The sequence below is a fragment of the Puma concolor genome, chromosome B1 (genome assembly GCF_028749965.1).
Source record: "Puma concolor isolate L17-30 chromosome B1, mPumCon1.1.hap2, whole genome shotgun sequence".
NCBI lineage: Eukaryota > Metazoa > Chordata > Mammalia > Carnivora > Felidae > Puma > Puma concolor.
The window spans coordinates 132,738,316-132,758,213 of NC_141670.1; the positions used below are offsets into that span (position 1 = coordinate 132,738,316).

The 19,898-nt window shown below is 35.7% G+C and overlaps 1 protein-coding gene across 4 annotated transcripts in view; it reads left to right on the forward strand.

The window, feature by feature from the left end:
* The window catches only part of SNCA (synuclein alpha), a 159,064-nt gene that overhangs the window by 130,336 nt on the left and 8,830 nt on the right, over positions 1–19,898 (forward strand). For all 4 annotated transcript variants that reach the window (XM_025922000.2, XM_025921998.2, XM_025921999.2 and 1 more), the window contains exon 5: positions 18,713–18,796. In XM_025922000.2, the coding sequence (XP_025777785.1) occupies positions 18,713–18,796 (84 nt within the window). The remainder of the gene's footprint in view (positions 1–18,712; positions 18,797–19,898) is intronic.

Consider the following 19,898-nt stretch of genomic DNA (forward strand, 5'->3'; position numbering starts at 1 on the left):
GAGAGACAGAGCATGAACGGGGGAGGGGCAGAGAGAGAGGGAGACACAGAATCGGAAACAGGCTCCAGGCTCCGAGCCATCAGCCCAGAGCCTGACGCGGGGCTCGAGCTCACGGACTGCGAGATCGTGACCTGGCTGAAGTCGGACGCTTAACCGACTGCGCCACCCAGGCGCCCCAATGCTTCAGTTTTCAAATGAATGCTTTATGACATTTCTGTATATCATAGATATCTTAAAAAAACTTTCCTTATTCTGTAAGAGGAAACAGAGAACCAGCAATATTTTCAACAAGAATCATAAAACTATAATCTTCTTCAGTTCATTTAATCCCATGTTCCTAATTCTTGTTCAATTTGAATGCAGCTTTTTAGTTCTGGAAATTCTTACCCATTTTAGTATCAACCTTAAAGATGTTGAATACCTGTATTTGTCCCCAAAGTCCTTTTTATAAATCTCCTTGAAGAAGAGACACGTTTTGTGAGAGAATAAGAACAATTATAAATGACAAAATCTCAGAAATAGACATTGTTAAAGATCTGATGAGAGTTCATTATGATGCAATCGACAAAGAAATTCAGTTATTTCTGTGACACATAACATTTCAAGTAATCAGAATATTAAGTGATGACATTATACCAAAACACTAAAACTTTAGGAATTGCATATATATATGGGCAGTTACAGCATTTACCTGTGCAATACAACCTAAGGTTTACCATTGTATGACAGTGCTTTTCCAAGTAACTTAGCACCCAAAATAAAAGGGACTAATTGGCAAAAAAGACTTAATTTACCATTTAAATCCTGGGAAGTTTGTTAAAACCTTAGGAAGTTATAAGTACATCCTGAATAGGATTACAGATCATTACAAATCTTAAAACTTTATTTATTCAACCAAGGTGGCAATAAAAGATCCTAAAGGTGAATGTATAGCATTATATAGTTGTTACCAAAACCTATCTCCTTTAACATAATCAAAGACCTGATAAAGATGAAACCTAAAACTTTGGTTTTCCCGGAAGACAAACCTTTGTTTGCATTGTCTTATCAAGAGCAGATCAACAGTCCAAGAAAACTTTGTCATTTGAACAGAGAGAAAAGCAGAATTTCAACCTTATACCAGTGTACTTTTAAACTTCCATTCATCTCAACCTCAGTCCATCCTGAGCACACATAAAATTCCTTTCCAAAGATTTCCCTTCATGAACCTTCTACAACTTTCCGTTGCCTTCAAACTTTGTCCCAAAGCCATTTCTCTCCAAATAACCAGCTCATTTAGGACAAAATTATTTTCTTCTACCATCAACAAAAACAAATTTCTATCCCTTATATCTTTCTTACATACTTCCTACTTTCCTATATACAGGGTTGCTTTCCGTATTTCCATCAGTCTTAAATACACTTAGCGAATTTTAACTCTTAGGAAACCTTAGTCTCCAATTGAGGACTTAGTAACCAACTGAGAGGTGTTTACACCAGAATTTTTTTAGATGGTAAATTTATGAACCAATTAAGTACAAAGCATGTTTTCCAATAGATCCAAATAGCCTTAATTTCTCTGCAGTAAGAAGTTAAAAACACAAACCTATGTTCAGTAATCAAAGCTTTAGCAATTCATTCTATTTGGAAAAGACCTAGTTATCCAAGGGGGGTGTACTTTACTCCTTGACCTTGAGGATGGGAGGAGGAGCCAATGGTGCCTCAGGCACTGAGGAGGGTATAGGAACCAGCTATGAAGACCACACCTACGTTGATGCAGAAACAGCAGGGGGAGGGGAAGGCAGAGGAGGAAAACCTAATTTAAAACCTTAACTCAGAGGAGCAGCCACCATGTTTTTCCACCAAAGTGGAATATCCACATCAGGCCAAAGAAGACCAGGAATTTCCCTGAAACAAATGGAGTTTCAGCAACCGCTTGGGAACATTCTTTAAAGTCCCCATCCCGAGGCAGACTAACCACAGTTGGCCCCAATTATAGCTATTAACCTGGGAAAGGAGGGAGAATCCTTCACATTATTAGGCAGAGGAACAGGGAGAGAGAGTCAGTGTCCCCTTCAGTCTGATTCTCTCTTGGCCAGACCAATAAGGTCCCCTTCTCAGCGTTCCTCCTGATATCGGCTGGGTTTTGAGGGCCCCTTCCGATTCTGACATTCATTCTTCCAGTGTCCCTTCTCTTTGCACTATGCACATTGGTCCTTTGCTAAGGGGGCTCTGGGCTTCCCTCATTTTTGTGGTTGGGGTCTTCCCATCTTTGCAGTGTCTGTTTCTTTTAGTGCTGCTGCGAGAAGGGTGGCCTTCTTTTTTAGTCTTCTGTTCACTTCTCTTTCGGCTGCGGCTTCTCTGTTCATAAAAACTTTATTGGTGATCACTATCAGCTGAGTGATAATCATCCCGGCAAAGCCCTCCAACTTCTGGAGTTTGCTTCTGATATCTAGGGCAGCCTGTGCCACAAAGGAGGTATTTACCACTTGTTGACTTTCTGGTGTATACACGGTATGCTTCACATAGTCTTTCATAGTAGTCTCCGGGAGTTTTGTTTTCTATGCTCTAATAAAACTACTTTTTTGTACTGAATTTAAGGTTATTGGTCTAGATAGCTAAAGTTTCCTTTAATATTTGTGGAGGAGACAATTAAGATTTGTATTTGGGGACACCTGGGTGGCTCAGTAGGTTAAGCGTCCAACTGTGGCTCAGGTCATGATCTCATGGTTCATGAGTTTGAGCCCTTCATCGGGCTCTGCTGTCAGAGCCAGCTTCTGATCTTCTGTCCCCCTCTCTCTCTGCCCTTCCCCACTCACGCTTGTGTGTGTTGTCTCTGTCAAAATAAATCAACATTAAAAAAAATTTTTTTAAAGATTTGTATTTGTCCTTGGCAAGTCAAGTTCTAAATGGCTTTAGCCCTTGTTTTTTCTTGATAAAAATTACCTCTCTGAAATTTGCATTTTAAAGAGATGGACTAATTTCCTGGAAAAGACCAGGCAGCACACTGAACATTTACAGTTCAATAGCATAGGAAAAAAAAAAAAATGCAACCACTTTCTAGAATGACTTACTCTCTCAACGCCAGGATTTTTACAATATTTATACATATTTTGAGATAAATAGGTTGTGGGATGGGCAAAAAAGATTGGTGATCTTTGAATTGCTTCTGTAATCACTTCTGATCCTGCCAAGACTAAATTCATAAAATAAGAACAGCTTTTTTTTTTTTAATTCCTTAAAGAATTGGGTTGCTGTGTAATGATATCAAAAGACTGACACACCCATCCACCTATGAAAATGTCTTCTTTTCCTCTGGGTACTTTGAGCTTAGCTGAGAAGGCCTAAAAGTTTTATATCAGGTTCTGAATATCAGTTTCCAATTTGGCCAAATTCCTGATTATACAGTTAAGTCTTTTCGAATATCTTCTCAGGTTTTAGCTAGGACAAACAGTAAATATTTCTGGCAATATCAAACAACTTCATGCACCCAAGAGGAATCCTCAAAAAAGGTGTAAAAGATACAATTTTTCGATATCTGGAATTACTCCCATAGATAGCCAAAAAAAGAACTGACAATCTGAATGTCCCAGGCAGGCAGAAACTCAAACCATTTCTTAAGATGTAAAATGAGAAAAGTACAAAGAAAATACTTAGGCCTGGGAGGGAAAGAATAAAAACCTAATAGGTCTAAATTTGGACCAGAAGGGATAACATGAATTTTTTTTTAAGGTTTTATTGTAATCACCCAGTTCTCAGATCAGCAAATTCATTCCATAACCCCCATCACCTATTCACCCCTCCCCCCCCAGGACCCTCCAGTCTGGTAACCATCAGTTTGTTCTCTAGAGTTAAGTCTGTTTTTTTGTTTGTCTCTCTCTCTCTCTTTTTTCCCTTTGCTCATTTGTTTCATACATTCCACATATGAGTGAAATCATATGGTATTTGTCTTTCTCTGACTTATTTCACATAGCATATTATATTCTAGCTCCATCCATGTCCTTGCAGATGGCAAGATTTCATTCTTTTTTGTGGCTGAATAATATTCATTATGTATGTATGTGTGTGGATATATATACATATATATATGTATCATGTATATATTTACATATAAGATACATATATATTTGATATATTTATATAATATATATATATATATATATATATATATATATATATATATCACTTATTCTTTATCCATTCATCATCTATTGATGGACACTTGGGTTATTTCCATATCTTGGCTATTGTAAATAAGGCTGCAATGAACATAGGGATGCATGTATCCCTTTGAATTAGTGTTCTTGTATTCTTTGGGTAAATACCCAGTAGTGTGATTGCTGGATCAAAAGATAGGTCCATTTTTACCTTTTTGAGGGACCTCTATACCGTTTTCCACAGTGGCTACACCAGTTTACATTCCCACCATCAGTGAAAGGGTTCCTTTTTCTCCACATCCTTGCCAACACCTGTTGTTTTTTGTGTTGTCAATTTTAGCCATTCAGATAGGTGTAAGGCAATATTTCATTGTACCTTTGATTTGCATTTCCCTAATGATAACTGATCATGAGCATCTTTTCATGTATCTGTATGTCTTCTTTGGAGAAATGTCTGTTCACGTCTTCTGCCCATTTTTCAATTGGATTATTTGTTCTTTGGGTAGTGAGTTGTATAAATTCTTCATATATTTGGGATACTAACCCTTTATCAGATACGTCTTTTGCAAATATCTTCTCCTTTTCTGTAGGTTGCCTTTGAGTTTTGTTGATTGTTTTCTTTGCTGTGCAGAAGCTTTTTATTTTGATGTAGTCCCAATAGTTTATTTTTGCTTTTGTTTCCCTTGTCTTAGGGGAATTATTTAGAAAAAAAAAGCTGATCTGGACGATGTCAGTGAAATTACTGCCTGTGTCTCTTCTAGGATTTTTATGATTTCAGGTCTCACATATAGGTCTTTAATCTATTTTGAATTTTTTAATGTTTATTTGTTTTTGAGAGACAGAGAACATGAGAGGGGGAAGAGCAGAGAGAGAGGGAGACAACAGAATCTGAGGCAGGCTCCAGGCTCTGAGCTGTCAGGCACAGAGCCCAATGCAGGGCTCGAACTCATGAACCGTGAGATCATGACCTGAGCCGAAGTGGGATGCTCAACAGACTGAGCCACCCAGGTGCCTGGTCTTTAATCTATTTTGAGCTTATTTTTGAATACGGTAAGAGAAATTGACCCAGTTTCATTCTTTTACATGTTGCTGTCCAGTTTTCCCAACACCATTTATTGAAGTGACTGTCTTTTTCACACTGGATATTCTTCCCTGCTTTGTCAATGATTAATTGATCATTTAGTTGTGAGATTCTTTCTGGGTTTGCTGTTGTATGCATCTGTGTGTCTATTTTTGTGCCAGTAGCATACTATTTTGATTACTGCAGCTTTGTAATATAACTTGAAGTCTAGAAATATAATGCCTCCAACTTTTCTTTTTCAAAATTGCTTTGGCTATGTAAGGACTTTTGTGGTTCTATACAAATTTTAGGATTGTTCTAGTTTTGTGAAAAATGCTGCTGATATTTTGATAGGGATTGCATTAAATCCATAGATTACTTTGGGTAGTATAGACATTTTAACAATATTTGTTCTTCCAACCCATGGGCATGGAGTGTCTTTCCATTTCTTTGTGTCATCTTCAATTTTTTTCATTAATGTTTTTTGCTTGTTTGTTTGTTTTATTTACTTTGAACCAGTGCAAGTGTGGGAGGGGCAGAGAGACAGGGAGATAGAGAATCCCAAGCAGGCTGTGTTCTGTCAGCGTGGAGCCCACATGGGGCTCAATCTCACGAACCATGAGATCGTGACCTGAGCCCAAATCAAGAGTTGGATGTTTTACTGATTGAGCCACCCAGGTGCCCCATCAGTGTTTTATAGTTTTCAGAGTACAGGTCTTTTACCTCTTTGGTTAGGTTTGTTCTTAGGTATATTATTGTTTTTGGTACAATTGTAAATGAGATTATTTTCTTAATTTTTCTGCCGCTTCATTATTGGTGTATAGAAATGCAACAGATTTCTGTAGATTGATTTTGTTTCCTGTGACTTCACTGAATTAATTTATTAGTTCTAGCAGTTTTTTGGTGGAGCCTTTTAGGTTTTCTGTATAGAGTATTATGTTACCTGCAGTGAAAGTTTTACTTTTTCCTTACAATTTGGATGCTTTTTGTTTCTTTTTGTTGTCTGATTGCTGTCTCTAGGACTTCTAGTACTATGTTGAATAAAAGTGATGACAGTGGACATCCTTGTCTTGTTCTTGACCTTAAGGGAAAAGCACTGACTTTTCCCCCTTTGAAGGTGATGTTAGCTGTGGATTTTTCATATAGACGTTTATTATGTTATCTTCCTTCTAAACCTACTTTGTTGAGGGTTTTTGTAATGAATGGATGTTGTACTTTGCCACATGTTTTTTCTGATGCTATTATAATGATTATATCAACAAGACAAAGGATAAAAACCATATAATACATCATGTTGATTGACTTGTGAATATTGAAACACCCTTGCATTCCAGGAATAAACCCTACTTCATCGTGGTGTATAATTTTTTAATGTATTGTTAGATTCAGCTTGCTAGTATTTTGTTGAGGATTGTTGTGAGATATATTGGCCTGTAGTTTTCTTTTTGTGTGTGTCCTTATCTGGTTTTGGTATCAGAGTAATGCTGGTCTCATAAAATGAGTTAGGAAGCTTTTTTTAATCTTCTATTTTTTTTTAATACTTTGAGAAAAGAATAGGTAAAAGGCTTCTGTAAATGTTTGTTTGGTAGAATTTTCCTGTGAAGCTGTCTGGTCCTGGATCTTTGTTGGAAGTATTTTGATCACTGATTCAATTTCATTGCTAGTAATTGGTCTGTTCAAATTACTGTCTCCTACTCTTACAACTAAAAGAGCTAGAGAAAGAACACACAAAACCCCAAACCAATAGAAGAAAGAAAATAATAAAGATTAGAGCAGAAATGAACCAAATAGAAACTAAAAAATAGAAGAGATCAATGAAACTTGGATCTGGTTCTTTGAAAAGATCAACAAAATAGATAAACCTCTAGCAAGACTTATCATGGAAAAAAAAAAAAAAAAAAAAGAGGGAGGACTCAAACCAAACCAGAAATTAAAGAGGGGAAATAACAACCTATACCACAGAAATACAAAGTATTATAAAAGTATGTTATCAAAAATTATATGCCAAAAAATTGGACATCCTAGAGAAATGGATAAATGCCTATAAACATATAACCTACCAAAACTGAATCCAGAAGAAATAGAAAATTTGAACAGACCAAAATTTTCCTAATTTTTCCTAAGAAAAATTAACTTATACTTTTTATGGTTTCTGCTTTATTCACAGAAAATTTATCAGTGTGGTATAAAACATGTTTACTAATAGGTGCAAACATTTTTGATTCCTCTGTAAAAGTGAATAAGCCTATGCTCAGTGATTAATGTGTCAGTATTTTACTTGGAAATAATTTTGATACTTAATGAATTTAACTTAACTCATCACTTAGCAAAACTTTAAAGTTTAAGGTTATCAAAAAGATTTAGGGAAATGATCTTAAAATGTCACCTAAACTTTTTAATTTAATTTATGCCTATTCAGTTTGCTTCTTAATTATGTTTAGATTTGGAACATTAGACAAATCAGCTCTATTCTAATTTTTTTTTCCTCTGAAAAATTTTGCAACATAGTGTGAACCTGTTTGAATAGTAAGCCTAGGCAGAATAAAAAAGTCTAAGTATTATAGTCTGTGTTGATAAGTCTAAGATATGTTTATTATAATCAATGAGCAAACTGAAATTACCTTTAATACTAAAACTTTTCCCAGGTCTGGTGAAATTGACAAGCAGTTCCTTTAGTTTCTATTATATTTCTGAGATTTTTCTAAAAAATTCTTAAGTTATAAGCACTTATATTTAGGCCAATTAAACAGAGCTCTTTACAAATGTTAGTAGTACCATCCAGAGGTAGAAAATATCACATTCTATAATAGAAACACATAAACATATAATCAGAAACCTTATTGTTTGGGGCGCCTGGGTGGCGCAGTGGGTTAAGCGTCCGACTTCAGCCAGGTCACGATCTCGCAATCCGTGAGTTCGAGCCCCGCGTCAGGCTCTGGGCTGATGGCTCAGAGCCTGGAGCCTGTTTCCGATTCTGTGTCTCCCTCTCTCTCTGCCCCTCCCCCGTTCATGCTCTGTCTCTCTCTGTCCCAAAAATAAATAAAAAACGTTGGAAAAAAAAAAAAAAGAAACCTTATTGTTTAAAAATGTTTAGCCATGAGATGAGTATGATAATGCAAAACTCACAGGGGGCCCTCATTCTAAGGTAGATATGGGAGTGCCTGTAAGGTCATTAACTTGATAGACTTCTGCTTATGCTCATGTAAGGCAATTTAGAGAGAGGAATAGGATGAGTATTGAACTAAAAGAGGATAGAGGGAAGTAGTAAGAATTGTCTGAGTCTTACAGTCTTTTGCATTACTTTTTGCATCTTTTTATTCTTTTATTGTTTTTTGCTATGAAATTTTCAGTGAAGCTATTTTTGGAATTTTGAAGGTTTTACTTTTAAGTACACTTTTTAAATGATCTTATCTAATTGGAACATTCCTCATAGTGGCCATTGTAATTTTATTGTTTTAAATAAAATTTTGCCATTTCTGTAGATATTCACACATTCTGGGACCATAGTTTTTAGAAATAAGCAGGTGTGCTAGAAGGTGGTGTGCTTGACTGTTTAGAAAAGGATGCCAAGTCTTTGGGTTTCTCAGAGCCAAGCTGTTATCTAAAAGGGATATGCAGGTGGGTTGGGAATCGTGCATGTTTTACAGTGTACCTTGTTGCACAGAAACGTTCTTAAAGTCAATGGCTTACCTAGTATCTAACCCACTGTGTAACCAACTTATACTAATGCGGTAGTCTTTGTATTAGGTGGTGTGCACACTAACATCTCTTAAATGTTCAACCCATGCCCACCAATTTTTGCAGGTTTTTGGTGTCCAAGATTCCGTTTAGCAATTAGTTTTTATCTCATGTGCACATTAACAGGAACCAATAGTTACCAAGGAAACAAAACTGTGGACACCAGCAGGAAGCAAAAAGGATTGAACTAGCAGACCTCAGAGAATGGGGACTCTGGACTAATTCCAAATGTAACTGCCACCAGCAGTTCTTAATGTGGAATCTGAGGATAGAACCCAGGGCCAGGTTTCAGAAGTTACTGTGAACTTGCCAATAGAAGTTCCTATACACATCAACAGCATTTCCCAATGTGGACTAAACCAGCAGACTCCATTAATGGAGACTGTGGACTGTAACTGGGAAAGGATTCCAAACTGAAATTGCAGACTGAAACAAGAGCTAAGGACTAGCGTTCTGTTAGTGATCCTCCTGTCGGTCTACACTGTAAAGGAAATTAGATTAGGAGCTAGATGCAAAAAGAACAGAGATCAAACTCAGAGGAATCACCAATGGCCCTCAGAAATGGTGAAAAAGACAATGAAGTCAAAAGTGTTGGTGAGGCATTTGGCTTCTGTTTCTTATCTCAGAACGTTGTCAGAAGTTTATGTCAGTTGTCAATACTGCCACAAAATTTGTTATAAAACAAAATTCAACTAAGTAAATTTGGAGATCTAACTGGCTTTACTCAATGTTTCATGAATTAGGCAAATGGAAAGGAGTTCCATAAGCTGCAGAAAAGGAAAGTTTTTTAAAGGCAGAGAGGGAATGGCAGGAGAAGAAAAAAAAAAAAAACATTGTTTAAGCAAGATCACCCTCTTAAAGGGAACAGAAATGGTCTAATAGCAGATTACCTCTAGTGTTGACCAAAATTAGTTTGGATGGTTAACGTTTATATTCTTGGAGGTGCTAAAACTGCAATTAGGTTAGGTATTAAGACTTGGTTTACTGACATGGGTCCTTAACATAAGTGGTTCTACTTGGCGCCTGTGGTTTTCTTTTTAACAACAGGTTTGCCTTATTTTCCTCATACTTAACTATCACTAAAAGTTACCTAAATACCAGTAGTGGATTAATGATGTCATTTGCTCTTCCCTGTTAAAAAAGGTATTATTGCCCCATTTTTTCACTGTCTATTTGGTGCTTAGAAAAACTTAAGAAACTTGCTCAACATCACAAAAGATCTAGAATCTGAGATATCAGGAAGATATGGCAGAGTAGTAAGTTCCTAAATTCACCTGGTCCCATGGACACACCAATATAACAGCTACATATGTTATCTGGTACAACAAACCTTCCATAGTTAATCATAAAGCAGAGGCCACATGGAATAGTGTAGAAGGCAGACACATAATTGGGAACCAAACCCCCCAATGAGACCAATCACAAATGGGAGAGACATCACAGATAGAAGAATGGGGGGATCATCACTGAGAAGATGAGTCCCTCATAACATTTGGCTTTGGAAACCAGCAGGGCTTACCTTAGTGAGCTTTTGCTATCAGCAGAGCTTAATTCCAGGCACTTTTAAAATCAGTAGACATAGTTCTGGGAGAGCTAGAGGGTGATAAGATACTGAGTCCCTGTCCTTAAAGAACCAGCATGGTAAATAACCAATGGGAGTAAAAACATAGAAGCACAGTTAAAAAACAAACAGACAACAAACCAAAAAACTGTTATATATTATGAAGGAGAGTTATTTACTAATCTCAGAACACGTACTGAAGGGACAGAGATCTTCAGGAGAATTATCCAAGAACAAAAGTGCCAGAAGATACCACTTATCTTCCTCCTTGCAAGACTAGATAGCTGGACACTTGCCAGAATCAATGTGAACACATCCCACCTCTCTTGCTAGCACCATGTGCCAAGTGCCCACATTCCCCTGCAGATTCACCCTATGCAACTCACCTGTGTCAACAGGGCATCCCTCCAAAGCAGCTCCTGCCCCAACACACCCTGTAAGCAGCCCCACCAAAGGCTGTTGCCATTGCAAAGTGATTCTTTCCCTGGCATGAGGAGAAGAAAAAAACATATATACCCGTAAACTCACAGTTCCTGCATCTGAGTCTTTTAGCTGGCTGTGCAGGGATAGTGCTTTGCTTTTGGTTCATCTGCAGCCCTGCAGACATACTGGATGCAGACATTGGGTTTGACTGACAACCTTGCCCACCATTGAAAGCCTCTCAGGGGCTCCACAGGGAGAGCATTTTGCAGTTTGGTGCATGTGCACCTGTGGCAGACAGACTGAGAGCAGACAGCAAACCTGCCTGCTGACATGCCCTACCTAAAAGCCTGTAGCATCCTCAGACAGACCTTTCAACAGCACAGCAACCAAATACTGATTATTGCATCCACAGTGGGAAAACTGGGTCATTACAGCTGACTTGACTGAAGGCAAATGCAGCTCAGCCACGACAGGAGAGTACACACGCAGCCCACATAGGAGACACCCCTGAAATGCCTAGTTCTGGTGACCAGGAGACATTGTGCTACAGGGCATCACAGGACTTCTTCATAAGGCCACTACTTCCAAGACCAAGAGACATAGCTGACCATCCTAATACATTGAAACAAACAGAGAGTGAGACAAAATGAGCAGAGGGATATATCACAAAAGACCAAGACAGAAGCACAGCAAACTAGCTAAATGAAATAGAGATAAGCAATATGCCTAATAGAGAATTCTAAGTAATGATAATAAAGAAACTCACTGGACTTGAAAAAAAGAGTAGAGAATCTCATTGAGACCATCAAAAAAAACAACAAACAAATCAGAAATATAAAAAAAGAACCAGGTAGAGATGAAGAACTCAATAACTGAAATTTAAAAAATACACTAGAGGGAATCAATAGAAGATTAGAAGATACAGAAAAATGAATCAGTGATCTGGAAAACAAGGTAAGGGAAAGCAAGCTAAACAGCAAAAAGAAAAATTAAAAATGAGAATAGGTTGAGGAAACTCAGCAACTTCAAGTCTAATAACATTTGCATTATAGGGATATCAGAAGGAGAATAAAGAGGGGATAAAAATTATTTGAGAAAATAATAGCTGAAAACTTTCCTAATCTGGGAAAGAGACATTCAGATCCAGGAACACAAAGAATGACTACCGTCACCAAGGAGGTCCACACTGAGGCAAAATATTAAAATGACAAGAAAATAGTGATAAACAGATAATTTTAAAAGCAGCAAGAGAAAACAATTATATACAAAAGAACCTACATAAGACTATCAGCTGATTTTTCAGCAGAAATTTTGTAGGCCAGGAGAGTGTCATGATATATCCAAAGTGCTAAAAGAAAGAAACATGCAACTAATAATACTCTATCTAGCAAGGTTATCATTCAGTATGGAAGAAGAGATAAAGAGATTCCCAGACAAAAAAAGTTGAAGGAGTTCATCATCACTAACCCAATCTTCTAAGAAACATTAAAAGGAATTCTTTTAATGGAAAGAAAAAGCCATAACTGAAAAATGAAAGTTATGGAAGAAAAATATTCATAAGTAAATGCAAACATATAATAAAGGGAGTAGATTATTTATAAAACCAGAATGGAGATTAAAACACCAAAACAGTTAAATCAATTATATTTACAAAAATCAGTCAAGGGATTCACAAACAAAAGGATATAAAATATATTACATACATATAAACTGGGGAGTCCATGATGTAAAAATTTAGTGCTTTTAGAATGAGTTCAACTTAGCTGACCATCAACTTAATATAGCCTACTATACACATAAGATGTTATATATGAACTTAATGGTAATCACAAATAATGAACTTATAATAAATACACAAAAAAGAGAAAGGAAACCAGGCATCACACAAAAGAGAAAGGAAACCAAGCATAACACTAAAGAAAGCCATCATACCCAAAGGGAAGAGAGCAAGAGAAGAAGAAAGGAACAGAGAAGGATGACAAAAACAACCATAAAACAAATTACAAAATGGCGGTAAGTACACACCTATCAATAATTACTTTAAATGCAAATGGACTAAATACTCCAATGAAAAGACACAGGGTCACTGAATAGATAGAAAATAAGACCCATCTATATGCTGTCTATAAGATACTTACTTCAGAAGTAAAGATACATGAAAATTGAAGGTCAAGGAATGGAAAAACATTTACCGTGAAAATGTAAATGTAAAAAAAAAAAAAAAAAAACCTGGGGCAGTAGCACTTCTCAAACAAAATAAACTTTAAAACAAAGACTAGCAAGAGACAAAGAAAGGCACTATATAAAGGACAGAGGATAAAACAATTGTAAATATCTATTCACTACACATGGAGGCACCTACATATGTAAAGCAGCTATTAACAGACATAAAAGGAGAGATTGACAGCAATGCAGTAATAATAGGGGATTTTAACATTTCATTTACATCAGGGGATAGATCATCCAGAAAGATAGTCAAGAAGGAAAAAGTGATTTTGAGCAACAGATTAGACAAGATATATATAAATATATTCTATCTAAAAACAGAAGAAAACGCATTCTATTCAAGTGCTCATGAACCATTCTCCATTATGATCACATGTTAGGCCACAAAAAAACATCTCAATGAATTCAAGAAGAAAGGAATTATTTCATGTATCTTTTCTGACTATAATGGTATGAAACTAGAAATCAATTACAAGAAAAATTATGGAAAGAACACAAACACACAGAGGCTAAACAACATGCTACTAAACAATGAATGGGCCTACCAAGATCAAAGAGGAAAAATAAACAGAAAAAAATAAAAATGAAAACACAATAGTCCAAAATCTTTTGATGCAGCAAAAGAAATTTGAAGACAAAAGTTTATGGCAATATAAGCCTACTTTCAACAAGAAAAATATGAAATAAACAACACCAATCTTATACCAGAAGGGCCTATAAAAGGAAGAACCCAAAGTGAATAGAAGGAATGGAATAATAAAGATTAGAGCAGAAATAAATGAAATAGAGATTAAACAATAGTAAAGATCAATGAAACAAAGATATGGCTCTTTGTAAAGATCAACAATATTGAAAAAAGAGAGAACTCAAATAAAATTAGAAATGAAAGAGAAATAACACCACAGCAATACAAAAAAAAAATCATAGGTAAATATTATAAAAAATTATATGCCAAACTGGAAAATCTAAAAGTAGTAGACAAATATCTAGAAAAATATAACCTTCCAAAATGGAATCAAGAAGAAATACAAAATTTGAATTACTAGCAATGAACTTGGATCAGTAATCAAAAACTCTCAACCAAAAATCAGGATAAGATGGATTCATGGGTGAATTCTACCAAACATTTAAAGAGTTAACAACCATTTTTCTGAAAGTGTTCAAAAGAAAAAGAAGAGAAAGAGGGGGAAGGGGGAGAAGGGGGATGGTAGAGAGCATTGAAGAGGGGGAGGAGGGAGAAGAAGGGCAGAAGGAAGGGGGAGGAGGAAGAAGAAGGAGAAAAGGAAAAACTTCCAAATTCATTCCATGAAGCCAAAATTACTCTGATATCAAAACGAGAGAAAGACACTGGAAAAAAAAAAAAAAGAAAACTACAGGCCAATATATATGATGAACATAGACATAACATCCTCAATAAAATATTAGCAAAACAAATTTGATAATACATTAAAAAATCATTCACCGCAATAAATTGGAATTTATTCCAGGAATAAAAGTGTTCACTATTTGCAAATCAACCAGTATAATACATCACATTAACAAGAGGAAGGATAAAACCATATGATTATCTCAATAGATGCAAAAAAAAAAAAATAATTGACAAAGTACAACATCCACTCATGATAAAAATCCTCAACAAAGTTGGTCTAGGGAGAACATACTTCAACATAATAAAGAATATATATGAAAACCCTCAGATAATATCATATTCAATGGAGAAAAAACAAAAGCTTTTTTCCTAAAATTAAGAACAAGACAAGGATGTCCATCCACCACTTCTATTCAACATGGTACTGTAAGTCCTAGCTGCAGTAATCAGACAAGAAAAATAAAAAGCATACAAATTTATAGGGAAGAAGTAAAACTTTCACCATTTGCAGATGACATGATGCTATATATAGAACACCCTAAAGACTCTACCAAAAAACTACTAAAACTGATAAATAAATTCAGTAAATTTGCAGGATATAAAATTAATGTACAGAAATCTGTTGCATTTCTATACACTAATAACAAAGCAGCAGAAAGAGAAATTAAGAAAAAAGTCCCATTTGCAATCACACTAAACAGGATTAAATACTTAGGAATAAACTTAACCAAGGAGAAAAACCTATACTTTGAAAGCTATAAAACATTGATGAAGAAAACTGAAGATGACACAAATAAATGGAAAGAACTCATAGAAGAATTAGTATTGTTAAAGTGTCCATAATACCCAAAGCCATCTATAGATTCAATACAATCCTTGTCAAAATACCAATGGCATTTTTCACAGGACTAGAACAAATAATTTTTAAATTCGTATAGATCTACAAAAGACCCCAAACAGCCAAAGCAATCTTGAGGAAGAATAAAGCTGGAGGTATCACAATCCCAGATTTCAAGATATACTACAAAGCTGTGGTAACAAAACAGTATGGTACTGGTACAAAAATAGACACATGGATAAAGCAAAGAGAATAAAGCACCCAGAAATAAGCCCATGCTTATATGGTCAGTTAATCTACTACAAAGGACACAAGAGTATGTAGTGGAAAAAAGTCTTCAATAAATGGTATTGGGAAAACTGGATAACTATATGCAACATTATGAAACTGGACCACTTATACTATACACAAAAATCAACTCAAATCAATTAAAAACCTAAATGTGAGACCTGAAACCATAAAACTGCTAGAAGAAACATAGGCAATAATTTCCTTGACATCAGTTGTAGAAACACTTTTTTTAGATATGTCTCCTTAGGCAACGGCACTGAAGCCAAAAAAAAAACTTTTGAGACTACACCAAAATAAAATGCTTTTGCACAGCGAAGGAAACCATAGTCAATAAAACTGGGACACCTGGGTGGCTCCGTGGGTTAAGCATTTGACTTTGCTCACACAGTTTGTGAGTTCGAGCCCCACATCAGGCTCTGTGCTGACAGCTTGGAGTCTGGAGCCTGCTTCAAATTCTGTGTTTCCCTCTGTCTCTCTCTCTCTCAAGAATAAATAAACATTAAAAAAAAAAAAAAAAAAGGAGCCTACTGAATGGGAGAAGATATTTGCAAATGCTATATCCAGTAGCGGTTAATATCCAAAATATATAAATATCTTATACAATATAAAAAAAAACTAAAACTAAAACAATACAATCAAAAAAATGCGCAAAGAACCTGAGTAGACATTTTCCAGAGAAGACATACAGATGGCCAACAGACATGTGAAAAGATGCTCAACATCAGTAATCATCAAAGAAATGCAAATCAAAACCATAATATTTATTACCTGACACCTATCAGAATGGCTAGAATCCAAAAGACAAGAAATAACAAGTGTGGTGAGGATGTGGAGAAAAAAGAACGCTTGTGCACTGTTGATGGAAATGAAAATTGCTGTAGCCATTCTGGAAAATAATATGGAGTTTTATCAAAAAATTAAAAATAGAAATACCATATGACCCAGTATTTCCACAGCTGAGTATTTACCCAAGGAAAATAACAACACTAAAACTAGTGCATAAAAAGATGTGTGCACTGCTATGTTTACTGCAGCATTATTTACAACAGCCAATATATGGAAGCAACCTAAGTGTCCGTGGGAAAAAATGAATGTATAAAGAAGGTGTGGTGTATGTACATACACACAATGATATATTACCCATGAAAAAGAATGAAATGTTTCCATTTGCAACAATATTGATCTAGAGGGTATAAGGCTGAGTTAATTAAATCAGACAAGAAAAACAAATACCATATGATTTCACTCAAATGGGGAGTCTAAGAAACAAAAAAAAATGAACAAAGAGACAGTCTCTGAAATTCAGAGAATAGGTGGTTGCCAGAGGAGAGGTGGGCGGGGCAATGGATGAAATAGGTAAAGGGGATTTAGAGGCACAAACTTCCATTTATAAAATGAATATGTCACCGAGATGAAAAGTATAGCATAGGGCATATAGTCAGTGAGTTTATAACCTTGTTTGGTCACAGATGGTGATTACACTCGTCATAGTAAGCACTGAATAATGTATAGAATTGTTGAATCATTATGTTGTACACCTGAAACTAATATAACACTATATGTTAATTATATTTCAATAAAAGAATCTAGAATCTAGAAAAGCTAAGATTTGAACTCAAGGCTTGTGATGCTACAGACCTCATAGCTAACCACTATTCAATAGAACCTGTATTCTTGGTTTGTGCTAACAGGTGAAACACTATAGAAACAATATCTTTATTCCACATTTATTTATTTTTTTTTTAATTTTTTTTTTCAACGTTTTTATTTTTATTTTTGGGACAGAGAGAGACAGAGCATGAACGGGGGAGGGGCAGAGAGAGAGGGAGACACAAAATCGGAAACAGGCTCCAGGCTCTGAGCTATCAGCCCAGAGCCGACGCGGGGCTCCAACTCACGGACCGCGAGATCGTGACCTGGCTGAAGTCGGACGCTCAACGGACTGCGCCACCCAGGCGCCCCAACATTTAAAAAATAAATGGGCTTTTTGGTGTATAAAAAGGGAGGGCAGGAGAAGATGATATATAAACTCCTCAGCCCTGCTAATGTAGGCATGAGCTATAGTTTGACCTTTTCTCGTGGGCATCCATTTCTTTTTTCCTTCTGCCTTCCTGTCAGTCACTGATAAAAATAGGAAGAACTATTATTTGCACAAGACATATTTTTAAACATAACCTACATTGGCTGAGGGACTATTTGATCTCTTCGAGTAAGTCCGTTTTAGGCTCCCATTGCCCCCTCTGCTTTTTCAACTTTCAGTGAACTTTATCTTTTTATAATCACTTTCCTGGAATCAATGCAAAACAACAAAAGGTATTAATGAAGGATACTAGTAGAGACATAAGTTCAAGCTGAGTTTTATGGCATCTTGTTTCTAAAGAGAGAGATGTGGTAAATTTGAGGATGTGTTTGGTGTGTGTGTGTGTGTGTGTGTGTGTGTGTGTGTATGTATGTATATATGTATGTGTGTGTGTGTGTGTGTATATATATATATATATATATATGTATGGTTTCAGTTTTGAAACTTCAGAAAACAATTTCTTTGCCAACACTTAAAAATAAATTATAAAATATGTATACTTTCACATTACAAATGGTTATATGAGTTAACTTACAAAAAAGTAAAAACATAACTACCCAATAAAACGTACTTTTAATATTTTGTTGGGTTTTCTTTATCTTTTTAGCTTTGTATCTGAATTATACACTGGTGATGTCTATAATATATACAATTTTGTATCTTTCTAAACATTATATCATGAATATACTATCATTTTTTCACTGCTGTCATTGATCCAGTAAAAAAAAACATATTTGGACTATAGCTTTGGACTATTTCCTGGGTAGTGAATTACTTGGGAAAAAATTCTGTACATTTTTAGGTTAATAATACACCACCATAATGTTTCTGCAAAGGTATTGCGTAGTTTAGAATGCCAGCAGTAATATTAAGGAGTGCCATTTTTACAACATTCTTACCATTTGGTATATAAGATATTTTCAAAGTGTGCTTAATTTTTAAAAAGTAAAAAATGGTACCTCATCATATTCCCTTGTGCTTCTCATTTAGAATGAAGAAGGAGGCCCACAGGAAGGAATTCTGGAAGATATGCCTGTTGATCCTGACAATGAGGCATACGAAATGCCTTCTGAGGTAAAACTTTATATACATACAACTCTGAAAGTAAACTTCAGGAGTTCAAGTTGGGTCTTTCTAATAAGCAGTATCAAAAATCTGTCCCTCTCAGATTTTCGTTACATTTGTTTTTATTGAAAACTATTTACTCTCTAGAGGGATAAGTTGGCCAAATCCGGAATGTTTTGTGAAGACAACTTGAAAACTAGAAATGGTTTTTACATTTGTAAAGCATTGTTTAAAAAAAAAAAGAAAAAGCTACAGAGACACTACGTTGTCCACACAAACTAATATTTGTACTTGCTTAACCTCTACAGAAAGTGTTTGCTGAACACTGCATTGGAAAATTATTTTATTAAATACGGTGTTTTTTATTTAAATTTTAGTTGACATACAGTGCAATATTGGTTTCAGGCATAGAATTCAGTGATTCATCACTTATATGCGACACCCAGTGCTCATCACAACAAATGCCTTCCTTGATACCCATCACCTATCTAGCCCATCTCCACATCTCCACTTCATCAACCCTCAGTTCTCTATCATTAAGAGTCTCGTGTGGTTTGTTCCCCTCTCTTTTCTTTTTTGTCCTCCTCTTTCTAGAAGTTCATCTGTTTTGTATCTTAATTGCCACATGAGTGAAATCATATGGTATTTGTCTTTCTCTGATTGACTTATTTTGCTTATCACAATACATTCTAACTCCATCCATGTAGTTGCAAATGGCAGGATTTCATTTTTTTGATGGCTAATATTCCATTGTGTATATATACCAAATCTTCTTTATCCATTCATCAGTCAATGGACATTTGAGCACTATCCATAGTTTGGCTATCATTGATAATGCTGCTGTAAACAGTGGGGTGCATGTATCTCATTGAATCTGTAGTTTTGTATCCTTTGGGTAAATATCTAATAGTGCAATCAATGGATCCTAGAGTAGGTCTATTTTAGTTTTTTTGAGGAACCCCATATTTTTCTCCAGAGTGGCTGCATCAGTTTGCATTCCTAACAACAGTGCAAGAGGGTTGCTCTTTCTCCACATCCTTGCCAACACCTGTTGTTTCTTGTGTTGTTAATTTTAACCATTCTGACAGGTGTGAGGTGGTATCTCATTGGG